We start from the raw sequence: 25,995 nt of genomic DNA, 5'->3' as shown, positions 1-25,995 counted from the left end.
CACAATACTGGATCTTCAATGAGTTACTTTCTATTTTTCACTCGGCAACCGGCTGCAGATTTCACTCGGCCAACTTCGGTTACTCCTCTACACCAAACCATGTTTCCAAACAGAGTTATCTTTCCGTGACCCGCAAATTATATTTTTAACAATGAGTTGAATTCTATAGGAGGTGTTGGAACTCCCGCAAACAGTGCCGGTGGTGCAAGTAAGTTATAAAAATAAATACAACTGACAAAAGGTTAAGGACCACCTTAAAGTAAAACAAGACAGGAATATTTGGTCATTTAAGTAATAGATATTTTTTAATTGAGGATTTCGAAAAATATAGGAGTCCATTAGATGAGCCATGATGATCTGGTCAGGAAAAGGATGAGGATTACAGACAAGAGTAGTGATAACCATCGTCATGTGTATCCCTCTCTCACTTGGAGAGAGAGAGAGAAATGGGGTTTAACGTCCACTCGACTAACATATGGTTCAATTTTATTTCCATAATTCGCTTGCGCGTAGGGATCTTTAGCTGTGGGAGGAAACCGGAGGACCCGGAGGAAACCCACGAGGTTGGACAGGCGACCCTACTCCTTGTCACGTACAACCGGGGATTCGAAACCACGCCAGTTGACTCAATGACAGACTTTATGATACAGCTAACCATTCAGCCATCCAACCCCCCCCTCTCTCACTTGGATCACGTCCTCAACACCTCTTGTTTGATTAGTACCATGGTACCAAAGGAACCTGATACTATTCTTCTTGGAGTGGCAAGACTTATGCTGGAAGTATTTTGTGATGGATATTACATGGTTCCAAATAAAAACCATCTGAATTTATTGTTGATGGTTAAATATCAAACAGACCTCATTTTAAACGGTGGTGCTTATCTTTTTGACACACATAATTTTTACCTGTACTACTGCTCAAAAGCTTTTAATTTTGTTTTAAAATTCTGTTAATTCGTTGATAAATCACGTTATTCTATTCTCTAGTCATGGTAGTCAGTTAAACTTGAAACCTGTATGTTTAAGTTGTAACCACTGTAAAAAGGATGGCTGTAGAAGAATCATGTTCGTTCTGAATCTAAATGTAAAACCTATTCCCCCCCCCCCTCCCCAGTCGCTGATCAACAGAAATGAGCAAAGTGAACCTGGGCACTAAACAATATTCAGAATACAAGTTATTTAGAAGTTTATTTTGTTTGTGGCTTGATAAATACAAGAGAACACTTTTCAAGACGTCGTCAGAAATGAACTGTGAAAAAACTTGTATTTAATACACCGGTATATTAGTCATGGTTTATTCAATACAGTTACTAAATGCAGCTTTAACAAACTACATTTTTTAATTGTTTATTTACAGAGAAGAAATGGGAAACATTACCAGGCTGCCAGACACGCCCCATTGATAACAAAGGTCTGCCTGCTGCCGCTGTACACAAAACACCCAACCCAGAACCAATCGATGCCACAAAATTGCCGCTAGCAGAAAAAATTCGACGACTTTCAATGTTTTTACGAAGTGAAAAAAAAGTAATCAATGAAATTATGGTGAGGTTTTATTTATTAAAGATACATTATGGGAGATGGAGATAAGATAACGAGTTAGCAGTTCTCACTATAATAGTTAAAAACTACATAATGTAAAGGGAATTTGCTGAAAATGTCAGTCAAATTGGTCCACTATGAACCGAAAACTAAGCGGATGAAAGTTTCGCCTAGCCTCGAAACTAATAGTCTCGATTGTCTATTGTTGTGATTTAATTATCAATGAGCGATAGCAGCATATAGAATTGTAATCCAGTCGACATCGAAGGCTAGCCTTGACATCGGGAGTTTATTATGGTCTGGATAAGTTAATTAATGTCTAATTAATAATTTAGATAAGATTTCAGGCCTAAAGAAAGACCTGAAATTGACAGGTTTAGCTCTTGCATAATGCATGTTTAATATTTTTCACAATAATCTCATTAAAAACACAGATTCTGCTTTATTTTTATTTTTATTTTTATTCAAGCATGTATTACGTATAAAATTCTTTTATTTGCCCATCTACATAAGACCAGTTGGGCGAGTTTGGGTGGTCGAAGCGTTAATGCGTCATTACCCGCTTGTACGTGACAAGGAGTAGGGTCGTCTGTTCAACCTCGTGCGTTTTCTCCATGTCCTCAGGGTTTCCTTCCACTGCTAAAGACCCCTAATGAAATAAAATGAACTATATGTTAGTCCCGAAATGACCTAGTGTCGAGTGAACAATAAAGCCCATTTTCCTCTCTTTCCCATTAAATCCTATTTTATTTCATTTTAGTTGTTTGAGAATTCTCTGATGAGTTGTAAAGTTGGAATTTGACCAGATTTTTTGATCGATGGCATGGTACAAGGAAAGAACGGATCCTTTTTCACTGGCCGACTTAATCTGGGTGGTGTGTTCCTAGCCAGAGCTATCGGCATCAACAAGAAAGAAATCAAACTGTCATGTTTCAAGAAGGCGGTGGAACTTTATCGTACCCTTCCTGTCACTGAAATTTTGAACCAGGATGATATGACCCCAAAAGTTATCAAGGAGAAACTGGAGAATTTTAACTCGACCGTTGCTAAGATGGAGAAAGAAACAATTGCAGAGTTACCCCCACCATCTATTTTGAAACAGATCCAAGATATTCTAACCAATCCTAAATATGCTTCAACCAATTCAGTCAGCAAAATGGAGTTGGCGGCCTCTGTGGCTAAATGTCGAGTCCGTTGTCGATATGATGTAGAGAGTTGTAAAGCTGAATCAGGGAAAGTTTATCATAAGGGAATGTACTTTATTGACAACATACTACAAGGTGCAGGTGTTTCAGTTTCCAAAAAAACTGCTAAGTCATTGTGTTATAATATGGTGGTTGAACGACTGACCACCATGAATGTTGAACATGGCAACATCTTAGATGGTGTCGAACAGTCTGTCATAACAGAAGCAGAAGCACAGGTTCAGAGCACTTTGGTAAAGGCAGCACCAAATCCTAGGGCATTTGATCTCCGTGAACAGTTTGTCAAAATGAACGAACTTAGCAGTGCCACGCATCCTGCATCCATCATTACTGTCTTGGATGGAATTTTCAACGATGTAAAATTGACGCCCATTTGTCTATACCGTCGTAGCATGAACACAGAAATAGAAAAGGAGAAAATTTTCTGTAACCTCTATCTAGCTGGTCATCTCATCATGATTGGTGAAGCAGAGAACCGAACAGATGCCCAAGCAGACGCTTACTCTAAAGCCCGATAGGTTTCACGAACTGTGACCCCGAGTTCATCCTCCCCCAACACAGTAAACTTCAACCACACGACCAAGCAGCAACAGATGTTATCGACTTTCGTGTCAAGGGCAACTGCATTTTGGAAGATAACTGTTCGAATCTTCATCGCTTACAATGGACCCGAAAACCTATATCAACACTACCAGCCAAGGATATCGTTGTCTTTGAGGACGTCAGTTGGATAGTAGATCGTAAAGTTCAAGGTTTCTATATTTTACAACATTCATGTTTTGTCAACAATATGTTGTTGGAATGGGAGTTTTTTGACAATGATGATCGTGTATTCAGGTAAGTTGCCTTAAGGCCTAGTCTGGTCTCCCGGCCATAATCTTAAGGCCTAGTCTTGTGTCTTCCGGTCTCAACTGTAAGGCTTAGTCTTGTATCTTCTGGCCTCAACTGTAAGGCCTAGTCTTGTGTCTCTTAAGACCTAGTCTTGAATCTCTTAAGACCTACTGTAGTCTTGCGTCTTCCGGCCTTAACTGTAAGACTTAGGCTGTGTTTCCTGGCCTTAGCCTTCAAGCCAGAATTTCATATTTTCTATGAAAGTCAAAACATAATTATTTCTATGTCTTTTGCTCAATAGGTTATCAACTCACTATTATACGACTATGGGCATTATTTCCCACCCTTAAAAATCATTGACACAGGAAATAATAACACAATTACCTCCCTTGTTTTCCTATTGCCTCCATGCATTAGCTATCTTCAAATGTTGGAATTCGAAAATGATAATTTTGCCAATTTCGCAGCTGGCAATAGTGAATTATAGGATTAATAGGATTATTCTTTAACAAGGTAGGACTGTGTATGGATACCATCTATTTTAAGGCTTTATTTTAATAAATTTTAAAAATATAACTTAACAAATATGAAATTGTAGCTTTAAGATCTAGTCTTGTCCCATTGATCAAAATTTTGAAATGTTCAGTTTGCTTGTTACTCTTCTTTTGTTTTTAGGGGTGGTTGAGTGGTCCAAGCTCATAAGATCTTTCATTGAGTCAAACCTCCTGGGTGTCAGTCCAAAAATGTTGGTTTGTTTTGTGTGAGTGTTAATCCCCATTTCTCTCTTTTTTTACTTTAAGATGTCAGATGAAGATACAGAAGGAAGATGTTGGAACCGAACCTGCAGTGTCTCTTAGTAAGATAGGCTCTAGAAATTTTGCAGCAGCTGATATCTTGTTTAAGCTCTACGAAACACAACCAGTCATAGAGGTAAGTTATTCTATTGAATACTTGAATTAGCTTTAGGGCTATGGATTCCTGAGCTAAATAGGGCCTACATTATATAAAGATAGGTTGCCAGGCAACTAAACATACGCCCACAGCAGCTAAATCGTCCGAGCGGTCGACAAGAGTTGTCGTATATTTGTTCTTTTGTAGGTAATTAGGGGGCATTTAATAGACAACTTCATACAGATGACATTATAATTTTCGTCGTTTGAGGGTTCACAAGGTTCTAAAAACTAAAATAAGGGCTGTAACTCAGGAAGTAATCTACAGAAATTATTGAAATTCGACAGACTTTTTCGTTTTACTAATTCAAATAATACATATCAATTTCATACAGATCGGATGATAACTTTTGTCGTTCGAACGTTCACAAGATTCAACAAAGTAGAACAAGGGCCATAACTCTAGAAGTAATTGACAGAAATTGCTGACATTCAATAGGCTTCTTCATTTCACTAATTTAAATGATGCATATGAATTTCATACAGATTGGGTTATAACTTTTGTCGTTCAAGCGTTCACAAGATTCAACAATGTGAAACAAGGGCCATAACTCTAGATGTAATTAACGGAAATTTGCTGAAACTCAATAGGCTTGTTCGTTTTACTAATTTAAACGATACCTTTAAATTTCATACAGATCGTATAATAACTTTTGTCGTTAAAGCAACCACAAGGTACAACAAAGTGAAACAAGGGCCATAACTCATGGCGTAATTAAAGGAAATTGCTGAACTTCAATAGGATTCTTCGTTTCACTAATTTAAATCATGCATATCAATTTCAAACAGATCGGATGATAACTGTTGTCATTAGAGCATTCACAAGATTCAACAAAGTGAAACAAGGGCCATAACTCTAGATGATTAACGGAAATTGCTGAAATTCAATAGGCTTCTTTGTTTTACTAATTTAAATGATGCATATAAATTTCATACAGATCGGTTGATAACTTTTCTCGTTTGAGCGTTCACAAGGTTCAATAACATGAAACAAGGGCCATAACTCTAGACGTAATAAACGGAAATTGCTGAAATTCAATAGGCTTCTTCGTTTCACTAATTTAAATAATGCATGTAAATTTCAGAAAGATCGGATGATAACTTTTGGAGTTAGAGCGTTCACAAGGTTCAATAAAGTGAAACAAGGGCCATAACTCTAGACGTAATAAACAGAAATTGTTGAAATTCAATAGGCTTCTTCGTTTCACTAACATAAATATTGCATATAAATTTCACAAAGATCGTATGTTAACTTTTGGCATTAGAGCGTTCACAAGGTTCAACAAAGTGAAACAAGGGCCATAACTCTAGACGTAATAAACAGAAGTTATTGAAATTAAATAGGCTTCTTCATCTCACTAATGAAAACAACATATATCAATTTTAAAACAATTGGATGATAACTTTTGGCGTTAGAGCGTTCACAAGAAATTGTGGACGATGGACGGACGGACCGACGGACGTACCGACAGACGGACGGACGGGGGCGACGGCAATATACGTCCACATTTCAGTGTGGGCGTATAAAAACCAATTTAGCCAAGCATTGCATTTCTACACCCTTTCACTGAAGCAACGTTCCTGTCCCTTGAGCAGGGTTATCCTGTGACAACACCAGAAGATTGATATATGGGTGGGCTGGTCTAGTGGTCTAATGCATGCCCTTTAGATCATAAGATATGTCCTTGAATCAATTTGAGCCAAGCTTGTATGTGACAAGGAGTAGAATCTCATGTCCAGTATCGTGCATTTTTTTCCCGTTCCGTCAACATGCTGCCAATGGCTATACAAGGGACCTTTTTTCTTGTCCAGTCCATCTTGCCCTTGCAACAAGACGAAAAAAGGCTGGAAAAACCTGAGGAACTTCATTGGCCAGATTAAAAACAGATTCTTATCAATGAGCCAGTGTCCTACACACCAAGTCAGAACCCACCGAGCCAGCGGTTTACCCACAGAGGTGGGTCTTTACCCACTGAGACATTGTCTTACCAACTGAGCTGGTGGCTTAACCCCTGAGCCGATGGCTTATCCACAGAGCTGGCACCTCATGTACTGAGCCACCTTGGTTTTCGTTCTGCTCTTGTATTGCACATAAAAATGCCTTCCTGGCTAGGCACAGATTTGACCTTTAATTGATGAATGCCATTATTTAAAGTTAACCTAGATATCATGTCTTAGTAAATCGTTTTTCATTCCAGGTTTCTGCTTACACTAAACCTGATCAAGCGATAGAATCTGTCAGTTTTGATACGTTGCTTAAAGAAGCGGAGGTGTTGAAGAAAGCTGCCGAGGATGCAGGAGAAAACGTTACAGCTACTACAGCTGAGGGAACTGATTCAGAAACTGAGACCAGTGACACAGATGTTGAAATGAAGGAAGAAGTAACAGATTCACAGGCTAAGAAGAAATATCCTAGAAAACCACATTACCGTCATGCTGATAGATTTATTTTAAAAGCTGCCCAGGCACGACTAGACGAATTCATTAAAGTTAAAATGCTAAAAGATCTACTGTTTGGACCTGCTTTCCCTCATCATATCACACGCCAGATTAACGGCTTACTGTATAACCTCCCCGTTCCAGTTCGCTTTATAAATCATTCCACTAGAAATCAGATGTACACCATTGTAACGCAAAGTATGTCACCGATCAAAATTGTCGCATTTCTCAAAGCCAACGGTGGACAGTCTGGTCGCTTTCGTTTAGTCGACAAATCAGAACTTCCGACACATAAGGACATTTTACCAGAACTTAAAAGTAGGGAAATTTTAACTAAGATCAAATCCAAATTTTAGTAGAAATTTCAATTTTGATTGGCTAAGCACTAAAACCAATCAAATTGTTGGCTTTTTTTTGCTAATAAATATAAGTGCTAGTCTAATGTCTTGTCTCAATTACATCTTCAACAGTATGGTTTTGTTTCTAATTTAAAATCCAAATATTTGTCTAAAGTCTTTACCAGTTGTGTGGTTGAGTGGTCTGATGTATGCTTTAGATCATAAGGGCTGTCATTGATTCAAGTGCCATGGTTTGTTTTGAAGGTACTTCCAACCTTATTTGTCTTATTTTCGCCAGTCATGTTTGGCCGTTTTGACTGACTTGCAGTGAAATTGACCAACTGGAGAATACTAGTAGATCATAAGGTCTGTCTAAAGTTTAGACAAATATTTGGATTTTAAACTAGATTTATAAGGGGCATTTTAAAGGGGCATTGGCGCCATTGGGTAAGATTAGATAAGAGCTGACAGTTCTCGCTATAATAGTTCAACAATAAATAATAGAAACAGAAAATGCTGAAATTTCAGTCAGATTGCTTTGCTCTGAACCGAGATATAGGTGATTCAGTTTTAGGCTACAGAGCCAATTTTCTGAAAGGTAACCTTTTCTGTGGTTCAAGTATCTGATGTGAGAATCTGGGCCCTGTTTCTCGAAATCTTAACAGTGGGAATGCAGTCGACCCTACTCTTGGAAACGAAGCTAAGCCTCTTCACTAAATGACAGACCTTATTATCCAACACGAATGCATTATCATTTGACTCCACCCCCTCCCCTGCAGTGACACATGAATGTTGTGACCAATAACCACTTTCCTGTCTTAAGGCCTTTGAAAACAGACTATTCCTCATTATTAATTTGTCCCAACTAATCATGGTTCATGAATGCGTGTTCTCGATATGTTGACACTTCTACGATGGTGGGTGACTACGAGTCATGAGTGAAATAATCTTATTTCGTTTAATCTGTTATACTAATATAGAGAAAATACAATTTACATTTTATGGATATAACTTTTATGGATATAACTGTTACAACAAATAACACATCTACACAAATTTTTAAGTTGACCTCATTTCAATCAAAGTAAATACATGTACCCGTAAGTATTGTTTATATTCGCGTTACGTTTGGTAGTGGAACAGTGACACTGACATATTGTACATCGTTGACTTCAGGGTTAGGCTTGTTGTCTACCAAAGTTAGGTTAACATCTTCCACTACACTGCAAAGTCAGTAACATCATCAAGCTAACCTTTGCTAAAAGGTTAATGTTAATAACATCCACCAATTAGTCTATACACTAAACACAAGACCTGCAGCATTCAATCTCTGTGATCTGTAAATAATTAATAAAAAAACATATGAACTTACTTCAAATTTACACACTATAACTTATTACATAAACTTTATGTAGATAAGGAAAGTGAATTTTGAGATGCACTCCAATGACAAGTAGTTGATTTACATAAAAATTTACAAAAATAAGAACTGTTAATGAAAATAATAAACTGATTTACCTCAAGATAGATAATTGGAAATATTTTCTATACTTTTCTTCTGAAAAATGAAAGGGCGTAGTTTTATTATAAAACAAGGAACATGTACTACAAAAACATATAATTATTAATGTACCCCCTCGCCAACACGTACATTTGGAATTCATTTAATATAGTTAACTAAAAAAAATGTTAAAATCACAATTAATTATGATACCACAATTACAGGCTGGTAAAATCAACACAAAGTTCATACATTAGATTATAATAACCAGAATCGACTTTAAACTGATGTCTCTCACATATCAATGCCATAACTCTTGCAGTAATCATCAGATCTCGCTGAAAATCAATAGGCGTCTTGTCTCATGACCTTAAACACTGTGTATAAATTTAAAGTCAATTGGATTTTAAATTTAGCCTCTAGAGTGTTCACAAGATTTTTCAAAGTGATCAAGGGCCATAACTCTGGTAGTAATTATCGGATATCGCTGAAAATCATTAGGCTTCTTCGTCTCATGACCTTACACACTGTGTAACAATTTGGAGTCCATTGGATATTAACTTTAGCCTCTAGAGCGTTCACAAGATTTATCAAAGTGATCAAGGGCTATAACTCTGGCAGTAAATATCAGATATTAACTTTAGTCTCTAGAGCGTTCACAAGAAATTGTGGACGACGGACGTATAAAAATAAAAACAAAGTTTAAAAGAATCAACTTAATTAACAAAAACAATAATTAAACAATCAAAAACTAAACAGATAAATCAAATTCAAACGGAACAAATAAAGCAAAGAAAAGGAAAAAAGCAGTTCATTACCATTCTACATTAAAAAAATAAAGGAAATCAACTTGCGAAAAAAACTTTCATAAAATAAGAGTAAAGTAACACTAATGTTAATACTTTTTTAACGACACTACTTGGGCTCCCGGCACCCCTACACCCAAGCCTATCCACACCACAACAAAGGTCCATTTCATTGATTTTTTTCAATTTAATGGTCAAAGCCATCAAAAAAAAAAACCAACCCATTTAAAACACTGAAAAAATAATTTCAAATTCTACCTTTATAATCAAGAAATATAAACTTTAAATATGTAATATGTAATTCAGATCTAATTTTCCATCAAAATCAATGTAAATGGACCTTTGTTGACCAGATAAGCAAATTACATTGATACTAACTTCAGACTTTACAATTTTGTATAGAATTCGAACATTAAATGATCATGCGACCGAACCTCCAGCATGAGGTCCCTAACAATATCTATTTAAGAATAACAGAAACCATAAATTAAAGGCGTTTTTAGGACCTGAGCTTCGACCATATTAGATAGTAAAAGCTTAATTGATTCTATTAGTTAAGTATAATATTTGAAATTAGATCTATAATATATAATTATGATTTTAATAAATCTTAGCTGACAATAACGTGCGGATTTCATTCAGTTTTAAAATTGGTACTATATAGAGCCTAGCCAGTATAGCGATTCTGAAGGGAAAATACCGCTTATGACTCATGACGTCACTCAAATATGACAGAAAAGCACTTATTTTGGTGCCATCCCACGCATTGACTGGTATATAGAGCGTTTTGATCATTTGAAACTTTGAGTTTGACCTGAAACCCTATTAATTAATAAATAGGTAATATTAATAAAACAATACTACTAGGCCTATTTATTAGTATTTAGAATATATATCATATGTAGGCCTACATACACTGTCATACAGTGCCTTTATTTACAAGTTACATCTGATTTATTAACTGATTATCAGACTTATCCATTTGTGTGTATCTCATTGATCATTCTCAGGCTCAAGTTATACTCCTGACAAGTCCACGAGTCACGATACTGTGACCCCCTGTTGGTTGCACTTACTTGTAGTTAAACTGTCACTACTACAACTTAAGGGGTATAAATAAAATGCTTGAAATGAAGTCGGACTAGGTAGATATCTAGGCCTAATTATAATGTCGACTTGTTTTCATATCGATTACCCGACGCCAAGACCACTTCTACTGTACTAGCACTAATTTCAATGTAGGCTACTTAGTAGTCTTACCCCAAAAGTTAGAAAAGACTTCGTCAGCAAAAAAAATTATTTACAATCGGTACATCTATGATTAAGATTTGATTTATGCAGTTTTAGTCAAATACTAGCCTACTATAAAGTAACAAACTTCATTTACATTACCCAGGTCAGAAAATCTCCTCAGAAAATAAAAGACAACTGTTTAGTGTTTGTAGCCCAATAAATATAAGAAGCTGACGCCGTTAAAAACAGTGTTAGCCTAAACATCAGAATATTGCGCCAAAAGCAAACCAGTTAAAAATATAATTTGCGGGTCACGGAAAGATAATTCTGTTTGGAAACATGGTTTGGTGTAGAGGAGTAACCGAAGTTGGCCGAGTGAAATCTGCAGCCGGTTGCCGAGTGAAAAATAGAAAGTAACTCATTGAAGATCCAGTATTGTGCGCTTGAATCCGATTGCCGCCATTTTATAAGCATTCGGTAAGTCTAAAATATGGAGCTGACCCTCTCCAACCCGAGTAACTCATATTAAAGGATTACGGATCATTATTGTCTGTTTGAGGGAACATAATATTCCATAATTTAAGTTATAAATACAAAGGTTAAATAGAATCTGTAATGTATATGATGCAGATACAGAAGAAAAATTCCATTTTATAATCATCACTGCAGCTTATCAACACCAACTTCCTTGTATCAAAATTACAATAATATTATGTGTTGGCCTATTAAAGTAGTATGGCCTTATTAATACGAAATCGAGGTTGAGGAAAGATAACTCTCGAGTCAGGAGTTTTTGTTTTTCTTGCTGTGTCGTTGAAGCGCTCGAATAAGATGTGATTGTGATTTTGCTGTAAATAACTTATGTCTTTGTGTGGTTCTCAGAATACAATTAATGGAGATGATTTTGTGTATTAACTTGTTTGTTCTACCACCATTGTGTTATACCCCCAAATACACAATATGGTGGAGATGCTAAAACTTGTTGCTGACTGCTGTTGAATGATAAATTTCTCAATGAAACCACGTGTTTTTTGGTGTTGCCATTTCCTACCTTTCAAGGCCAACAATCAAGTCATCCTGTTTATAACATTGTTGAGTACCTGCCTATCGTTTGCTTGTTTCCCTACCTGTGTAAATATGTCGACCACAACGATGTACCACTATTCGTATATTAATGATTTTGAACAGACACCTGCCATGTATCCAACTTCACCAGTACCATCTCCGCTGACAACTGGGCCACCATTACTGACTCCTGTTCGCTCAACTCAACACATTGATAACCAAGTACCAATTCCCTCTAGCTTACCAACAAAACTTCATGGCATCAGTATGGTTTCAACCTTTTCCGGTGAAGAAAACCCAACATATTTTTTAGAAGAGTTTGACTCGTTTTGTTTACTTCAAGGACTCACAGATCGACAGAAACTTGCTGCTTTCCATTTACAGCTGAGAGGTCCAGCCCGTATTTGGTATTTACATTTACCTCCTGCTTTTAAACTTTCTTGGCAGTCCTTTGAGAAGGTGTTTACTTCCAAATATACAGCCCAGGTCAATTTTGCCGATTCCATAGTTTTCCACCAGCCTTTTTATTTACTAGCCAACCAGTCAATAGATCAATACCAAAGTTTTTTGATTGAGAAGTCAGCCAATTTACACAAGAATGATCAAGAACTTATGTCAAAGTTTATATCGGGCTTACCTCCTAAATTAGCTTTTTTTGTAAGAGCCGGAACACCTACAACACTTGAACATGCCTACAATGCTGCTAAGATGGGTGAAGCCTATGGCTACCGGGACAGTTTTGCCAATTCTCAGCTGCCACCAGGCCATATTCAACCAAACGTCATACCGCCTCACATACCAATTCCTGATTTTTCTCAGCCACCTCCCACCAGTACCGGTAACAGTTATCAGTTTTTACAACAACAAATTAATGATTTGACAAATCTCATACAACGTTCTCAGCCATTTCAAGGCCCTCACCAAATCCAACACCCAACGCATTATACCAATGTACAGCAACCAACCAATACTTACCCACCATCATCTAAAGTTTGTTATACTTGTCATGGTGTTGGCCATTTTGCCCACAACTGTAACTGGACACATAATGGATCAATCCGCCCGGATCTTCGCTGTTCTACGTGTCAACAATTCGGTCATTCCGCTAATTGTTGTAAACTTCAAAAGCAGCCGGGAAACTTGTTCCGCTCAAGGGCTCTAGAGCACAACCCCTTGAGCTCTGCCAATCTACAGCTTCAAGCTCCAGTGCTCCCCAAGTAAACCATTTTAAATATCTACCACTGAAATTTAAAACTCTAGGCCTCCCAGTGACCATAGCTGGATTGTTGGACTCGGGCTGTTCTGTCAATATTATTTCTTCTCATCTATTCACCAAGTTACCAGTTACCAGTAAATCTACACTTACTACAACCGATACTCATCAACTTACTACAACCGATACTCATCAACTTACATTAGCCAATGATCAACAGGTAAAAGTACTTGGCAGTACTTATTTAACATTTTCATCAAACTGTGGTTTTCACAGAAACATTTTATTTTATGTGTTAGAAACTTTGTCACAACCAATCATATTAGGTACTACATTTATGGTTTCGGCTAGAATTAAATTAGATTTTGGTGCTCTTTCAAGTCAATCCAACTCATATAAAGTGAAATGTGCCAAAACTCTTGTTTTACCAAGCAATACAGAAACTGTTATTTGGGGCAAAGTGCCACAACATTTGTCGTATGGTATTCAAGGCATGTGTACTCCTCATCAGCAATTGTCCCGAAAGAATGTTTTAGGATCTCGAAGTGTGTGCCTAGTGTCGTCAAATCGAACAGTTCCTCTCAAAGTACTCAACTTAACCAGTCACCCCATAACCCTTTTTAAAGGATGTGCATTAGCTGACTTTAACATATTCGATGACTCCTCCAAAGTCACACCTATTCTTTCTAGTACTGATACTGCTTCACCTCATGTTCATGAATCAACAAATAACACACCACCTTTTGTTAATAATATTAATGATTCACATCCCAATTTTTTTGACAGTCTCAACTTTTCCAATACCACAGTCAGCCCTGCTGAATTACCTGTCTTGATGGATTGTTTGTACTCATATCAAGATATTTTCATTACTTCAGAAAATTCTGATTTAGGACTTACCTCAATTGTTGAACATCAGATCCATTTGAACCCTGATGCAAAACCTAAACATCAGCGACCTTATCGCTTACCACCTGATAAGAAGGAAGTATTACGCCATCAATTAGCTGAGCTTGTCAAGCAGGGTATTATATGTCAAGTTAGTAATACCGATCATCTACCTATAACCAGTCCTATAGTATTGGTTTCGAAGCGAAATGTTGATAAATCTGAATACCCTATTGGTTCAAAAGAAGCTAGTTTATCACAATATCGTTTTTGTGTTGACTTTCGTTACCTCAACTCTCAGACACAAGATTTCAACTATACTATCCCAGATTTGCAAGAGCTAACAGAATCATTTACTACTACAACACCTAATTTAGTAATTATATAACATCTATTGACCTAAGTAAGGTTGCAACGATATCAAATTCTGATATCGCCATTAATCATGATAACTGCTTTTGGAATTATCGCGATAAATAAAAGTCTACGATTATCAATTTTATCACGATAATTCTCTTTATCATGATATTTTTCTCACCACCAACATCGTTTGGCTTTATCCCAAAATAATTCCACACAACAGACGATGTGTTTGCCTTTGCCGACAAATCAACGACATCAACTTGATCAAGATCATTATAAGCAGTCACTTGTTGTAGGCCTATTTTTATAATAGCATCGGTAGGTGTTTTTTGGACGTTCGACATTTTAATCATTAATTACAGTTTAAATTCTATTCTGTAGCAGCCGACGCACTGTGACCGAGTAAAAGACGAGAAATGGAAAAACCACCGACTCGATTGACCAGTCTTGAATATGGTATAACCGCTGTGTTAGTGTATGTTTTTCAACAATAAAAAATATACAAATTTATTAGTTTGTAAATATCTCATTAATTAAAGTTTAGTCGTATGGTTTTAAATATATGTTCTAATTACTTCTAAAATATTAAAAACCACCCAAAGTATGTTTTAAAAAATCATATCGATGAACCTGAGTGCGGATTCATAACTTGAAAAAAGCGGCTGGATGACTAAGTCGAGTTACTTGGTTGCTTTGTTTTGGCGGGTTAAACAACCAGACGTACAGTACTAACTTAACATTGAAATAAACATAATATTTTCAGTCTTGTTAACCGGGGATTCGCCGCACCGTTGCTACGGTACACCGATGTCGCGTGCGGCTTTGTTTACAAAATGTGTTTCGGGAACTTTCTCTCACCGATTTTTATTGTATAATTTTACAAGTAGTAATTAAACTATTATTTCGAATTCGATCCGGCCCCCGCACCGGTGAAAATGAACTTTGGATTTATTGCACCGACCTCCGCCCAAAAAAATCCTAAAATACCGGGGATTGCGATTATTCAACTTTGGCCGATACGATATCACTTGAAAAAAAATAATCGCGATAATGCGGCATCCCCGGGGTATCGCTGCAACCTTAGACCTAAGTAGTGGATTTTTTCAAATGCCATTGTCTGAAGAGTCCACTAATTATACAGCATTTTCAACTTGCTTTGGAACGTATAAATTTTTACGTCTTCCTATGGGCCTCAAAACCTCACCAAATTCTTTTCAGCTTATGATGGACAAAATTTTACACGGTTTGACATTTAATTCTGTGTTATGCTACCTTGATGATATCCTTATTTATAGCTCAACATTCGATCAACATATCAAGGATATAAAAGCTGTTTTTGATCGATTACGTACAGCTGGCTTAAGACTTAACCCGAAAAAATGTGCTTTTGCTCAACAAAAGTGTAAATATTTGGGACATGAAATATCTGCTGCCGGCATAAGCCCACCCAACGATCATGTGAAGATTATTCAAGATTATCCTACTCCTAAAACTCCCAAAGAGTTGCGCAGATTTCTCAGAATGTTAAATTGGTTTAGGAAATTCATTCCCAATTATAGTGCTCTTGCTACTCCTTTGCACAGTTTATTAAAGAAAAATGTGTCTTATAATTGGGACGAATCGCATCAATCAGCGATTGATAAATTAAAAGAGACATTGTTAAATTCCAAAGTATTAGCTTTTCCTCGCTATGACCTACCATTTTATTTAAGTGTCGACACTTCCAGTCTTGGTATCGGTTATATGCTATATCAAATCCATCCAGAGTCAGACTTTAAGGACAAGTTAGATGACAAACAACGAACACGAGTTATTAAATTTGGCTCGAAAAGCCTTTCGAAATGGCAGCAATCATATGGTCCTACTAAACTGGAACTTTTGGGCATGACCTCAAGCATTTTGGATTGTGCTCCCTATTTACGTGGTCGTCATTTCACAGTAGAATGTGATCATCAAGCATCACAGCCATTATTTCAAAAATCTCTTCGTGGTGCCATCTATGATCGGTGGTTAACCATTCTTCAGCAATTTAACTTTGATATTAAATATAAACCAGCAGCACAGATGACTGTTCCTGATGCTTTGTCCCGTTGTTTCGATAAAACTGTTAAACATTCCGATCATGTCAATCCATCTGAAGATGACCCTTATTTTCCATATATTCCAGAAGCTGTTCCTAAAATAACTTTGCCCGGTGGTGTAGATTTTCGAAATTTGTTTTGTGCGGATTCAAATGCTGAATGTAATCGTGTTTTTGTGGATTATACTGATCAAGACCCATTATATGATGCTGACACAGAAGATTGTGATATTGATGAATTTTTAGTTAATAATGTGCCTTCCAATTATGAACAATGTGCTGCAGTACATAATTCATGTATTCCTTCAGACACTTGTGAAACTAGTGATAATCTAACTCATTTCATGCCGTCCACTACCGACTGTTGTGATATAAACTTTAGTGATTATATACCTGTCAGCTCAACTGATACCGCACCTATTGATTCTATATCAGTTGAGAGTATATTGTTAATGAAACATTTTAATTTTAGTCTTTCAGCTATGGCTGAATTACAATATAGTGATCCATTTTTAAAGCATATTATAAATTATCTTGTTAAAAATGTTTTGCCTGATTCTCAGTCTCAATCTAGACGATTAATTGTTGAAGCCAAAGATTATATTTCATTCTAGAACTGCAATATCTAAACGTTCCAAAACTTTAAATTGTTATCAACTTGTTGTGCCTTATGTCTTAGTTCAAGAACTTTTACTTTTATACCATGATTCTCCTTTAGGTGGTCATGGGGGGATACAGGATACTGTTGACCGCATTAAAGAGTCTTATTATTTTCCTAAAATGAGCACCCTTGTCTCTGACTATGTTAAGTCTTGTCATGCTTGTCAAAGTAGAAAGTTAACTAAAGCACATACCAAAACAGCCATTGTTGCATATCCTACACCACATGCTCCATTTGAAGTTTGGGAAGTAGATCTTTATGGGCCTTTACCTAAAACCCCTAAAAGAGATTGTTATGTATTCACCGCTGTTGATATGTTCAGTAAGTTTTTAGTTTGTTATCCAATTGCTAATACTGATTCCATAACTGTTAGTTCAGCACTCTTTAATTTATTTTCTAACTATGGTGTTTGCCATACGTTAATAAGTGATAAAGGTAGAGAATTTATTTCTAAATGTACATCTGAAGTTTGTAAACTTTTGTCAATACCTCAACAATTTACTCCTAGCTTTATGCATCACTGTTTAGGAGCTTGTGAACGCTTACACAGAACTTTGGCTGAGCGGTTAACTCCTTATGTGTCAAAAAGTCCTTGTTCCTGGATTGATATGTTACCTGCAGTTGTTTTTTCCATGAATAATTGTGTTAACTCATCTTTGGGGTTTTCACCTTTTGAAATCATTTATTCCATGCGTCCAAAATTTCCTTTAGCTAATTTTTCAGATAGTTCTCGAGAAACTATACCAAGTGATATTAAGACATTTATAAATAATCAATCTAAGAAACTCAACTTCATTCGCCAGCAAGTTGAAAATAATGCTATTAAAGCACATGCTAGAATGTGTGATAGAGTTAATGCTAAAATTAACCCTTTAAACATTGTTATGGTGATTATGTTTATTTAAATGTCTCTCCAAAAGGTCCTGGTCAGAAATTACAAAATAAATATTCAGGCCCTTATGTTATTTATACTATTTGTAGTGACCATATAGTCGATCTTAAAGATCCAACTTCTTCTAAACTTATTCATAATGTCCATTGTGATCGTCTTAAATTGGCTAATATCAGGTCACCTAACCCTTCTTCTTATTTTCCTGGGAGTGTTATCACAAACATTAATCAGACTGTACCAGAGCAGTCAGACTCTGATTTACCCAGTGAGAGTATTTTACAGCCTAACCAAACTTTAAGTCAGCCCATTACTACAGATGGGTTACCTACACCTTGTAAAGACTCTCATAATATTCAACGTGACTCTTCAAGTCCCACTATGTGTAGATCACGAATCCCTGTTCCAATAAAAGACATTCAACCCTCCCAAAGTGGTGTTCGTAGAAGTGTGCGTTCCAGACGTAAACCTATTAGATTTCGTGATGCAGCAGTGGACTGTAGTAGTATTTCGCATAATAGTGACTCTGATGGTGGTTTTCATAAAATCCAACGTGTGTTAGGTCAACGCCTTAAAGGGGCGAAACCAGAATATCTTGTTCAAATTCGTGGTGAACCAGCAGATCAGGCTTTTTGGGTCTCCGGCTCTAAGTTAGACCATCGTGCCAAATTATCAATTCAAATGAAACCACCACCATTCATTTAGTGATAAACATGTGTATATTTACTCATATTGTTTTACTTCTGTATGTATATCATATGCTCGACTTTTTTTATGCAGTGTTATGTTATATTTTTATATGTCTAATTTTTTTTTTATATACGCTCACATGTTGTCTAGCAACCTATCTTCCTAGGATTATTTTCTATAGTTACCTATACATGTAGGCATATATATATATATATATACTGTGCATGTAAGACAGTATTACTTATATCCCAGTTGGATATGCTTTCAGTCTATTTTATTTAATTTTTGTAAATGTTATTATTGCAATACATGTAGTAATGTTTAATGTCTTACATGGCATGTTATCTTATTCATCCATTTATCTCATTATACCTAACTTCATATGTCCATGTTCTTGTTGTTTTCCCACACAATATGTAACTCAGGTGTTAAAGAATATACATGTATATATTTTAATGTCCTTGCTATGAAGGATATTTTTCAGGGCATTGTTGCCAATATTGTCCACTTTTATTATCCTCTTTGTATTTTGTTTGAACTGTTTACATTTATCGGTCTTTCTTTTGTCAATTTTGTTATGTATAGTACTCCTGATTATGTTTCAAGATACTAATAGTCTCAACACAAATCTTTTATCATCGGATTTTAAACAAAATTATTTTGGTTTTTTTTGCCGGCGGGGATGTTATGTATTCACATACATTTTATTATGTGTTGGCCTATTAAAGTGGTATGGCCTTATTAATACGAAATCGAGGTTGAGGAAAGATAACTCTCGAGTCAGGAGTTTTTGTTTTTCTTGCTGTGTCTTTGAAGCGCTCGAATAAGATGTGATTGTGATTTTGCTGTAAATAACTTATGTCTTTGTGTGGTTCTCAGAATACAATTAATGGAGATGATTTTGTGTATTAACTTGTTTGTTCTACCACCATTGTGTTATACCCCCAAATACACAATAATAATATTGTATCAAAAGACCTAACAAAGAGAGACTATAGGCCATTTCTGGACTAACATATGGTTCATATTTATTTCAATAAGTCGCTTGTACGCGTAGCTGTCTTTAGTTGTTGGAGAAACTGGAGGACCAGGAGAAAACCCACAAGGTTGGAAAGCAGGCGATCCTATTGCAATAACTTACAGATTTTAATCATCTATAAGGAAGTTCTATATTGCTATGTACATCAAATTAATAAAATGTCCTCTCTGCTTGAATCCGATTGCCGCCATTTTATAAGCATTCAGAAAGGTTAAAATATGGTGCTGACCCTCTCCAACCCGAGTAACTCGTATCTAAAATTTAGGGGTCATTATTGTTTGTTCCTTCCCCATAAATAGGTCAACTAGCAACCCTTACCTCTCCCGTACTCCCATAAAGAATAATATTACAGCTGTTTCAAATTTCAAGTGTCCATCTGTACTGCCCCCATCGTTTAGGCGACTATTAAAATAATTATGTCTGCTATGTGTTTTAGGACACGATAACCCTGCTTCTACTCGAGTTAGAAATAAGAAACTTACTATGTGTAGGTGTTTGTTAGGTAAATCCTTTCATGGACCTCAAAGATGGGCGTTTTCAACTTATGCTAAGCCGAGATAAGCAATTTTATTGGTCAAGTCCTTGTGATACTATCTTTTGGCCTAATAAAGTGACAGTGGCAAGACCTCATATATCATTTCACTAAATCAAAACTTAAAAAAGTTCAATCATGAGCATTTTCTGGTCAGAGCTTCATAAAAAGATAAAATATGTGTAATGAATTAATTAATAGTCATCTATTTCTTTTGGGACACCAACTTGACTGTTGGCTTGTTAACAATGGTTTTATTAAAGGTCAAAGGCTAAAAAGTACCATAAAATCTAATTCATCAAATTGATGCAGAATTTTTCGTAAAAGAAGCATGCCATTTTTCATGCTGATCGGACTTTTCATATTGACAGAGTCTTAGGCCTTTTTGAGCATCACCCCAAGAACAAGATGATTAGCGCTTTGTGACCAGTTCCTGGTCCAACCAAAGACCGACACCCCGTCCCTATGCAAATTATCCGGATGAAAACAATTGTGGTGGTTAATTTAGTTAGGGCAGCGATTTTGACAGAACTGATAAAGCTCGCAGGAAAAAAGGTCAAGGCTCATTTGGCTGATGCGCAGTAATCCGTACTGGGAACCGTTTACAGCCACCTCACTTCAGAGAGCCAAATTGGCACGGGACTTAGTACGACACGATTATATTTGACCCATTTACACCACCCAAAAATTAACTGTGCTGTGCCTGGCGCCATGCCTGGCATGCTTACAAGTTGTAATGTAGACAGGGTTTAAATAACCCTTTCTGGGTAACGAATCTATAAATTTAACTAATACTTCTGTATTACTGTTGACTAGTTTCAATAGTAGGCGCCGATGAAACTCGTCATAGCTATATCGCAGGTCTAGTCATTACTTTAAGCTGTAAATACAAAACACTCATTAAAGATACATTATGGGAGATTCGATAACGAGTTGGCAGTTCTCACTATAGATAACATTTCAGGCCTAAAGAAAGACATGCAATAGACAGATTTAGCTCTTGCATAATGTATTTTTAATCATAAAAAAATAACTGACAATCACTGATATTTCTTTAATCATATTTATATTCTATATAAACTGTGAAATCTATAATTATACAATATATATATTTATCTATTTTGTGCTACATCTCTAGCCTGTCACCTTCTCCCCAGTCTGTCACCTTCTCCCCAGTCTGTCCATCTTCTCCACAGTCTGTCCGCCTTCTCCCCAGTCTGTCCGCCTTCTCCCTAGTCTGTCACCTTCTCCCTAGTCTGTCACCTTCTCTCCAGTCTGTCCCCTTCTCCCTAGTCTGTCGCCTTCTTCCTAGTCTGTCACCTTCTCCCTAGTCCCTTCTCCCTAGTCTGTCACCTTCTTCCCAGTCTGTCACCTTCTCCCTAGTCCCTTCTCCCTAGTCTGTCACCTTCTTCCTAGTCTGTCCGCCTTCTCCCTAGTCTGTCCACCATCTCCCTAGTCTGTCGCCTTCTCCCTAGTCTGTCACCTTCTCCCTAGTCTGCCCCCTTCTCCCTAGCCTGTTGCCTTCTCCCAGTCTGTCCCCTTCTCCCTAGTCTGTCGCCTTCTTCCTAGTCTGTCCACCATCTCCCTAGCCTGTTGCCTTCTCTCAGTCTGTCCCCTTCTCCCTAGTCTGTCGCCTTCTTCCTAGTCTGTCACCTTCTCCCTAGTCTGTCCCCTTCTCCCTAGTCTGTCGCCTTCTCCCTAGTCTGTCACCTTCTCCCTAGTCTGCCCCCTTCTCCCTAGCCTGTCCCCTTCTCCCAGTCTGTCCCCTTGTCCCTAGTCTGTCGCCTTCTTCCTAGTCTGTCACCTTCTCCCTAGTCCCTTCTCCCTAGTCTGTCACCTTCTTCCTAGTCTGTCACCTTCTCCCTAGTCCCTTTTCCCTAGTCTGTCACCTTCTTCCTAGTCTGTCCGCCTTCTCCCTAGTCTGTCCACCATCTCCCTAGTCTGTCGCCTTCTCCCCAGTCTGTCACCTTCTCCCTAGCCTGTCGCCTTCTCCCCAGTCTGTTCCCTTCTCCCGACATGTCTCCCCAAATGATTTTCCTTTTATATTGGTTAGTATGAGATTTTGTGTTGAATATTTTTGAAGGTGGGGGTAACGGTGGCTGAGTGGGTAAGACGCTGGCTGGCCGAGAAAGTTCATCCAGATTTTCCGGCGTGGTTCCGCCTTGTCTGTGATGCAGGACGGAGGGCCTGACTAACAAGGACAGCTGTCTAGTCGTTTGGATGGGATGAAAAACCAAGGTCCCGTATACACATTGACAGTTGGTATTCGATATACAAGTAGACCGTAGTGCCGCTGTCTGGGCAAAATTTCCCTCATAGCACACTGTATGGCGTGTGCCCGTCTTCATTAGGACAGTTCGTAGCAGAAAAAGTAAGACGTTAAACTCCATTTCATTTTTTTTTAGTTGATAATCGATTTATTGTGTTGTGGTAGATGACCGCAAGATGTAAAAGACTTTTCACCAGTACTTTATTCTCTAGTATGAATCTTTTTATGTTTACGTAGATTACTACCACAATTAAATGATTTACTACAAACATCACAAGTAAAGGGTTTTTGTTCAGTATGAGTTATGGTGTGTCGTCGTAGATGACTACTTTGTCTAAAGGATTTTCTACAAACATCACAAGTAAAGGGCTTGTCGCCAGCATGGGTTCTTATGTGTAAATGTAGACTGCTACTAGTCCTAAAGGATTTTCTACAAACATCACAAGAAAAGGGTTTTTCGCCAGTATGTATTCTAGTGTGTACATGTAGATTACTTATATCTGTAAAAGATTTACTACAAACATCACAAGAAAAGGGTTTTTCGCCAGTGTGGGTTCTCTGGTGGCACTGTAGAGAACCAATTTTTATAAAGGATTTTCTACAAACATCACAAGAAAGGGGTTTTTCACCAGTATGAATTCTGGTGTGTCGCTTTAGATCACCTCTAGTGGTAAACGATTTTCTACAAACATCACAAGAAAAGAGTTTTTCACCGGTATGAATTCTGGTGTGTGCTTGTAGACCGCTACTAGTTGTAAAAGATTTACTGCAAACATCACAAGTAAAGGGTTTTGTCTCAATGTGGGTTCTAGTGTGTGTTTTCAAATCACCCTTTTGTCTGAATGATTTACTACAGACATCACATTTATATGGCCTCTCTCCAGTATGAATCATAATGTGTCTACTTAAACCAGAAGAGTTTGCTAGTGATTTACCACAAATATCACACTTATAGATTTTAACGGAGACAGAATGCTTTGACATTTTCACTTTTTCTCTTAATTCTTCTCTCTGAAAAAAAAAAAAAAAAAAAAATTGGCTTAACCCTTTGGACACCGACGCCCTGAACAATATTAAGCCTATATACATGTACTAGCCTCCTAGGGTAAAAATGGACCTTTTTTTTATATAATATTTATAACCCTAGGACCAGAGTGTCCCAAAACACAGAATACTGAGCAGCCAGTATACTGGCCGCCATGGGTATCTGTTCACTACTGATTATTACCCTGGCTGCTCGGTATTCCAGCCAAGGGGCATCCGGGCCATTCTTTTGGCCGCTCAGGACCAAAAGGTTTAATAATTACTTACACAGTTCAAAAGTTTTATCACTCAAAAACTAACCATAAACCATTCTATATTTTAGGTTGAATAGTTTTATTCACCATGAGTCAGTTGCTCATATCTTTTATTGTTAGATACTTTTATCATAAATTTCATTTTTATATACAGTCCATTATAAATTAAATATATATTTAGGCGACGTTTCAAAGAGTATTCTCTCAACGTTTTCAAGCAAGTATGTGTTATAGTTTATTGTGCTATCCAGTTACTAAATATCTCTAAAAGATTATGTCCTTTTATCATCCGGGTTATCTGCCAATAAACTTCATGTTTATATACAGTCCATTATAAATTAAATATTGTATCAAATTATTCATTTGTTTATCCTGGCCTTAACTAACAGGATATGATCACAATTTAATATGGGTGTATAAAAGGTTGTATTTAATGACAGTCATCCTTTAACTTAATGGGGCACTGATTTTTGTAATGTTAATAAATGGATTATCTCATAAAGTACAATAGTCTATAGTCTCTGTTACAGCTAACAATTATTAACTTTAATCCAGATAATCCATCATGTTTGTCAAGTTATAGTTTATGTTTACAACTTGGATGAATGATTGTATTAATGAGGCATTATTCAAGAGCTAAATCTGCCTACTGTTACATGTAATGCACGTTTCTCCTTAGGTCTTAAAGTTATGTAAATTATAAATCAGATTTAATAACATGCCAAGACCACAATCAACTCTCGATGCAATCGGATGACTCTGTTTTTTTAGGAAATTAGAACAGTTCAGCCATTTAATGATTTCATTTAGAAATGGAGAAGTGAGACTAAGCCTCGAATAACCAGCACCATGGTTAGGATAATAAACAACCAATGCACACATCTGTCAAAAATACAAATAATGAAAAAATAATTTATTGATATTTTTCAACATATTCATTTTCCATTATCTTTTTTTTTAAATGATATCAAATGTGGTTTAAATTCCTACTGTTCTGCTCCAATTGGGCTAATGAAGGCAGGTATATTTTTTAACTATTATAGCAAGAATGGCTAGTTCTTTATCTAAATCTTACATAATGTATCTCACCTACATGTATGAAACAAAACAAAATAGAACAAGCAGTGTTAATCTTTTATTAGCGGTCTCAACAATTGCCCATCAATTAAATAAAACAATTTTAAGACAACTACATGTATCAGCCTCACGTAAAACAGCTCTTACTAATATATCACACAAATTTTCAACAGTCCGAAACCGCATCTGAAGCGTCACTAGACTGAGTTCAAAACGTCAATAGACTGAGTTCAAAATTGCTACCTTTCAGGTTTATTTTGATGAAATATGTTCAATATCTTAGGCCTAAACTTACTCTACCTTCAACGGTAAGAAATCCAGCTATAAAGTCACTTGAAATCTATTGAGTTGTAATCTTGTAAACACCAGTTTCATCCTTTACATCACTACGTACTACAGGACCAATACTGAACCTGATTAAAGTAAAATATTAATTGATAATGTCTATTATATAAAAATTATAATGACCATCCATCATTCATAGAACTTACAATTACAAATTGAAGGAAGTAGTAAATCCATGAAGTTGTGTTATTATGAATATCTTTATTGATAATGTCTATCATATAAATATTATAATACTCCTACTCCTTGTCACGGTACAACCAGGGAATCGAAACCACGCCAGTTAACTCAATGAGACTTTATGATACAGTGCGCACAAGCTATACCATTCACTCATTCAGCCATCCACCCCCCACCCCCCCAACACCAAAAATGAAAGATTAAGCAGTGATATGATAGTAAATCCATGAATTTGTGTTATTCTGAATATCTCACCTTTGCTTTTAGTGTCAATAAAGGATATTATGTTTCTTCATATTTCCTATATTGTATGTTGTCCTCAAGGGAGGTTCTGATGCAATATTGTGTGTCTTGTGTAATAATTGTCATATCGTTATAATTTTTATGTACATCGTTTATATTGTATGCTGTCCTAAATGGATGTTTCGATGCAATAAAATCTTATCTTATCTTATCTTATTTAATTCAACATAAATAATGTATCTTAATCATCTATAATAATGCTAATCAAATACCGGTAAGATACATTAAGATATCAAATGTCTCTGGACTGCTCGAT

General features: G+C 36.6%; 1 protein-coding gene and 2 long non-coding RNA genes across 6 annotated transcripts; 1 reads left to right on the top strand and 2 right to left on the bottom strand.

The window, feature by feature from the left end:
- Positions 1 to 3: 3 nt before the first annotated feature.
- On the top strand, positions 4 to 7,411 carry LOC126824119 (uncharacterized). Of its 3 annotated transcripts, none has more exons than XR_007681459.2 (5): positions 4 to 208; positions 1,360 to 1,547; positions 2,305 to 3,586; positions 4,381 to 4,510; positions 6,729 to 7,411. It is a non-coding gene; the product is annotated as an uncharacterized LOC126824119 (long non-coding RNA). The 3 variants fall into 3 exon arrangements; XR_007681463.2 differs by lacking the exon at positions 4 to 208 and adding an exon at positions 373 to 478; XR_007681464.2 differs by lacking the exon at positions 4 to 208 and adding an exon at positions 682 to 876.
- An 887-nt stretch (positions 7,412 to 8,298) lies between these two features.
- On the bottom strand, positions 8,299 to 10,680 carry LOC126824125 (uncharacterized). Its single transcript, XR_007681479.2, has 2 exons — positions 8,826 to 10,680; positions 8,299 to 8,644 (listed from the first exon to the last, which is right to left on the bottom strand). It is a non-coding gene; the product is annotated as an uncharacterized LOC126824125 (long non-coding RNA).
- Positions 10,681 to 21,316: 10,636 nt separating this feature from the next.
- LOC126824101 (gastrula zinc finger protein XlCGF71.1) lies at positions 21,317 to 25,971 on the bottom strand. 2 transcript variants are annotated; one of them, XM_056102044.1, is made up of 3 exons: positions 25,692 to 25,971; positions 25,212 to 25,324; positions 21,317 to 23,547 (listed from the first exon to the last, which is right to left on the bottom strand). In XM_056102044.1, exon 3 carries the CDS (start codon positions 23,518 to 23,520, stop codon positions 22,738 to 22,740), a length of 783 nt encoding a protein of 260 aa, XP_055958019.1. In that variant the 5' UTR covers positions 23,521 to 23,547; positions 25,212 to 25,324; positions 25,692 to 25,971; the 3' UTR covers positions 21,317 to 22,737. The 2 variants fall into 2 exon arrangements, with proteins under 2 accessions (XP_055958019.1, XP_055958020.1); XM_056102045.1 differs by lacking the exon at positions 25,692 to 25,971 and having other exon boundaries at positions 25,212 to 25,400.
- Positions 25,972 to 25,995: the final 24 nt, after the last annotated feature.

This window comes from Patella vulgata, chromosome 6 (genome assembly GCF_932274485.2).
Source record: "Patella vulgata chromosome 6, xgPatVulg1.2, whole genome shotgun sequence".
NCBI lineage: Eukaryota > Metazoa > Mollusca > Gastropoda > Patellidae > Patella > Patella vulgata.
The sequence above is the reverse complement of the archived record's forward strand: the minus strand, read 5'-3'. Positions and strand labels throughout refer to the sequence as shown.

Bases quoted from the DNA above. Each gene is read 5' to 3' on its own strand.
- LOC126824101 (XM_056102044.1), bottom strand. From the start codon at position 23,520: ATGTCAAAGCATTCTGTCTCCGTTAAAATCTATAAGTGTGATATTTGT.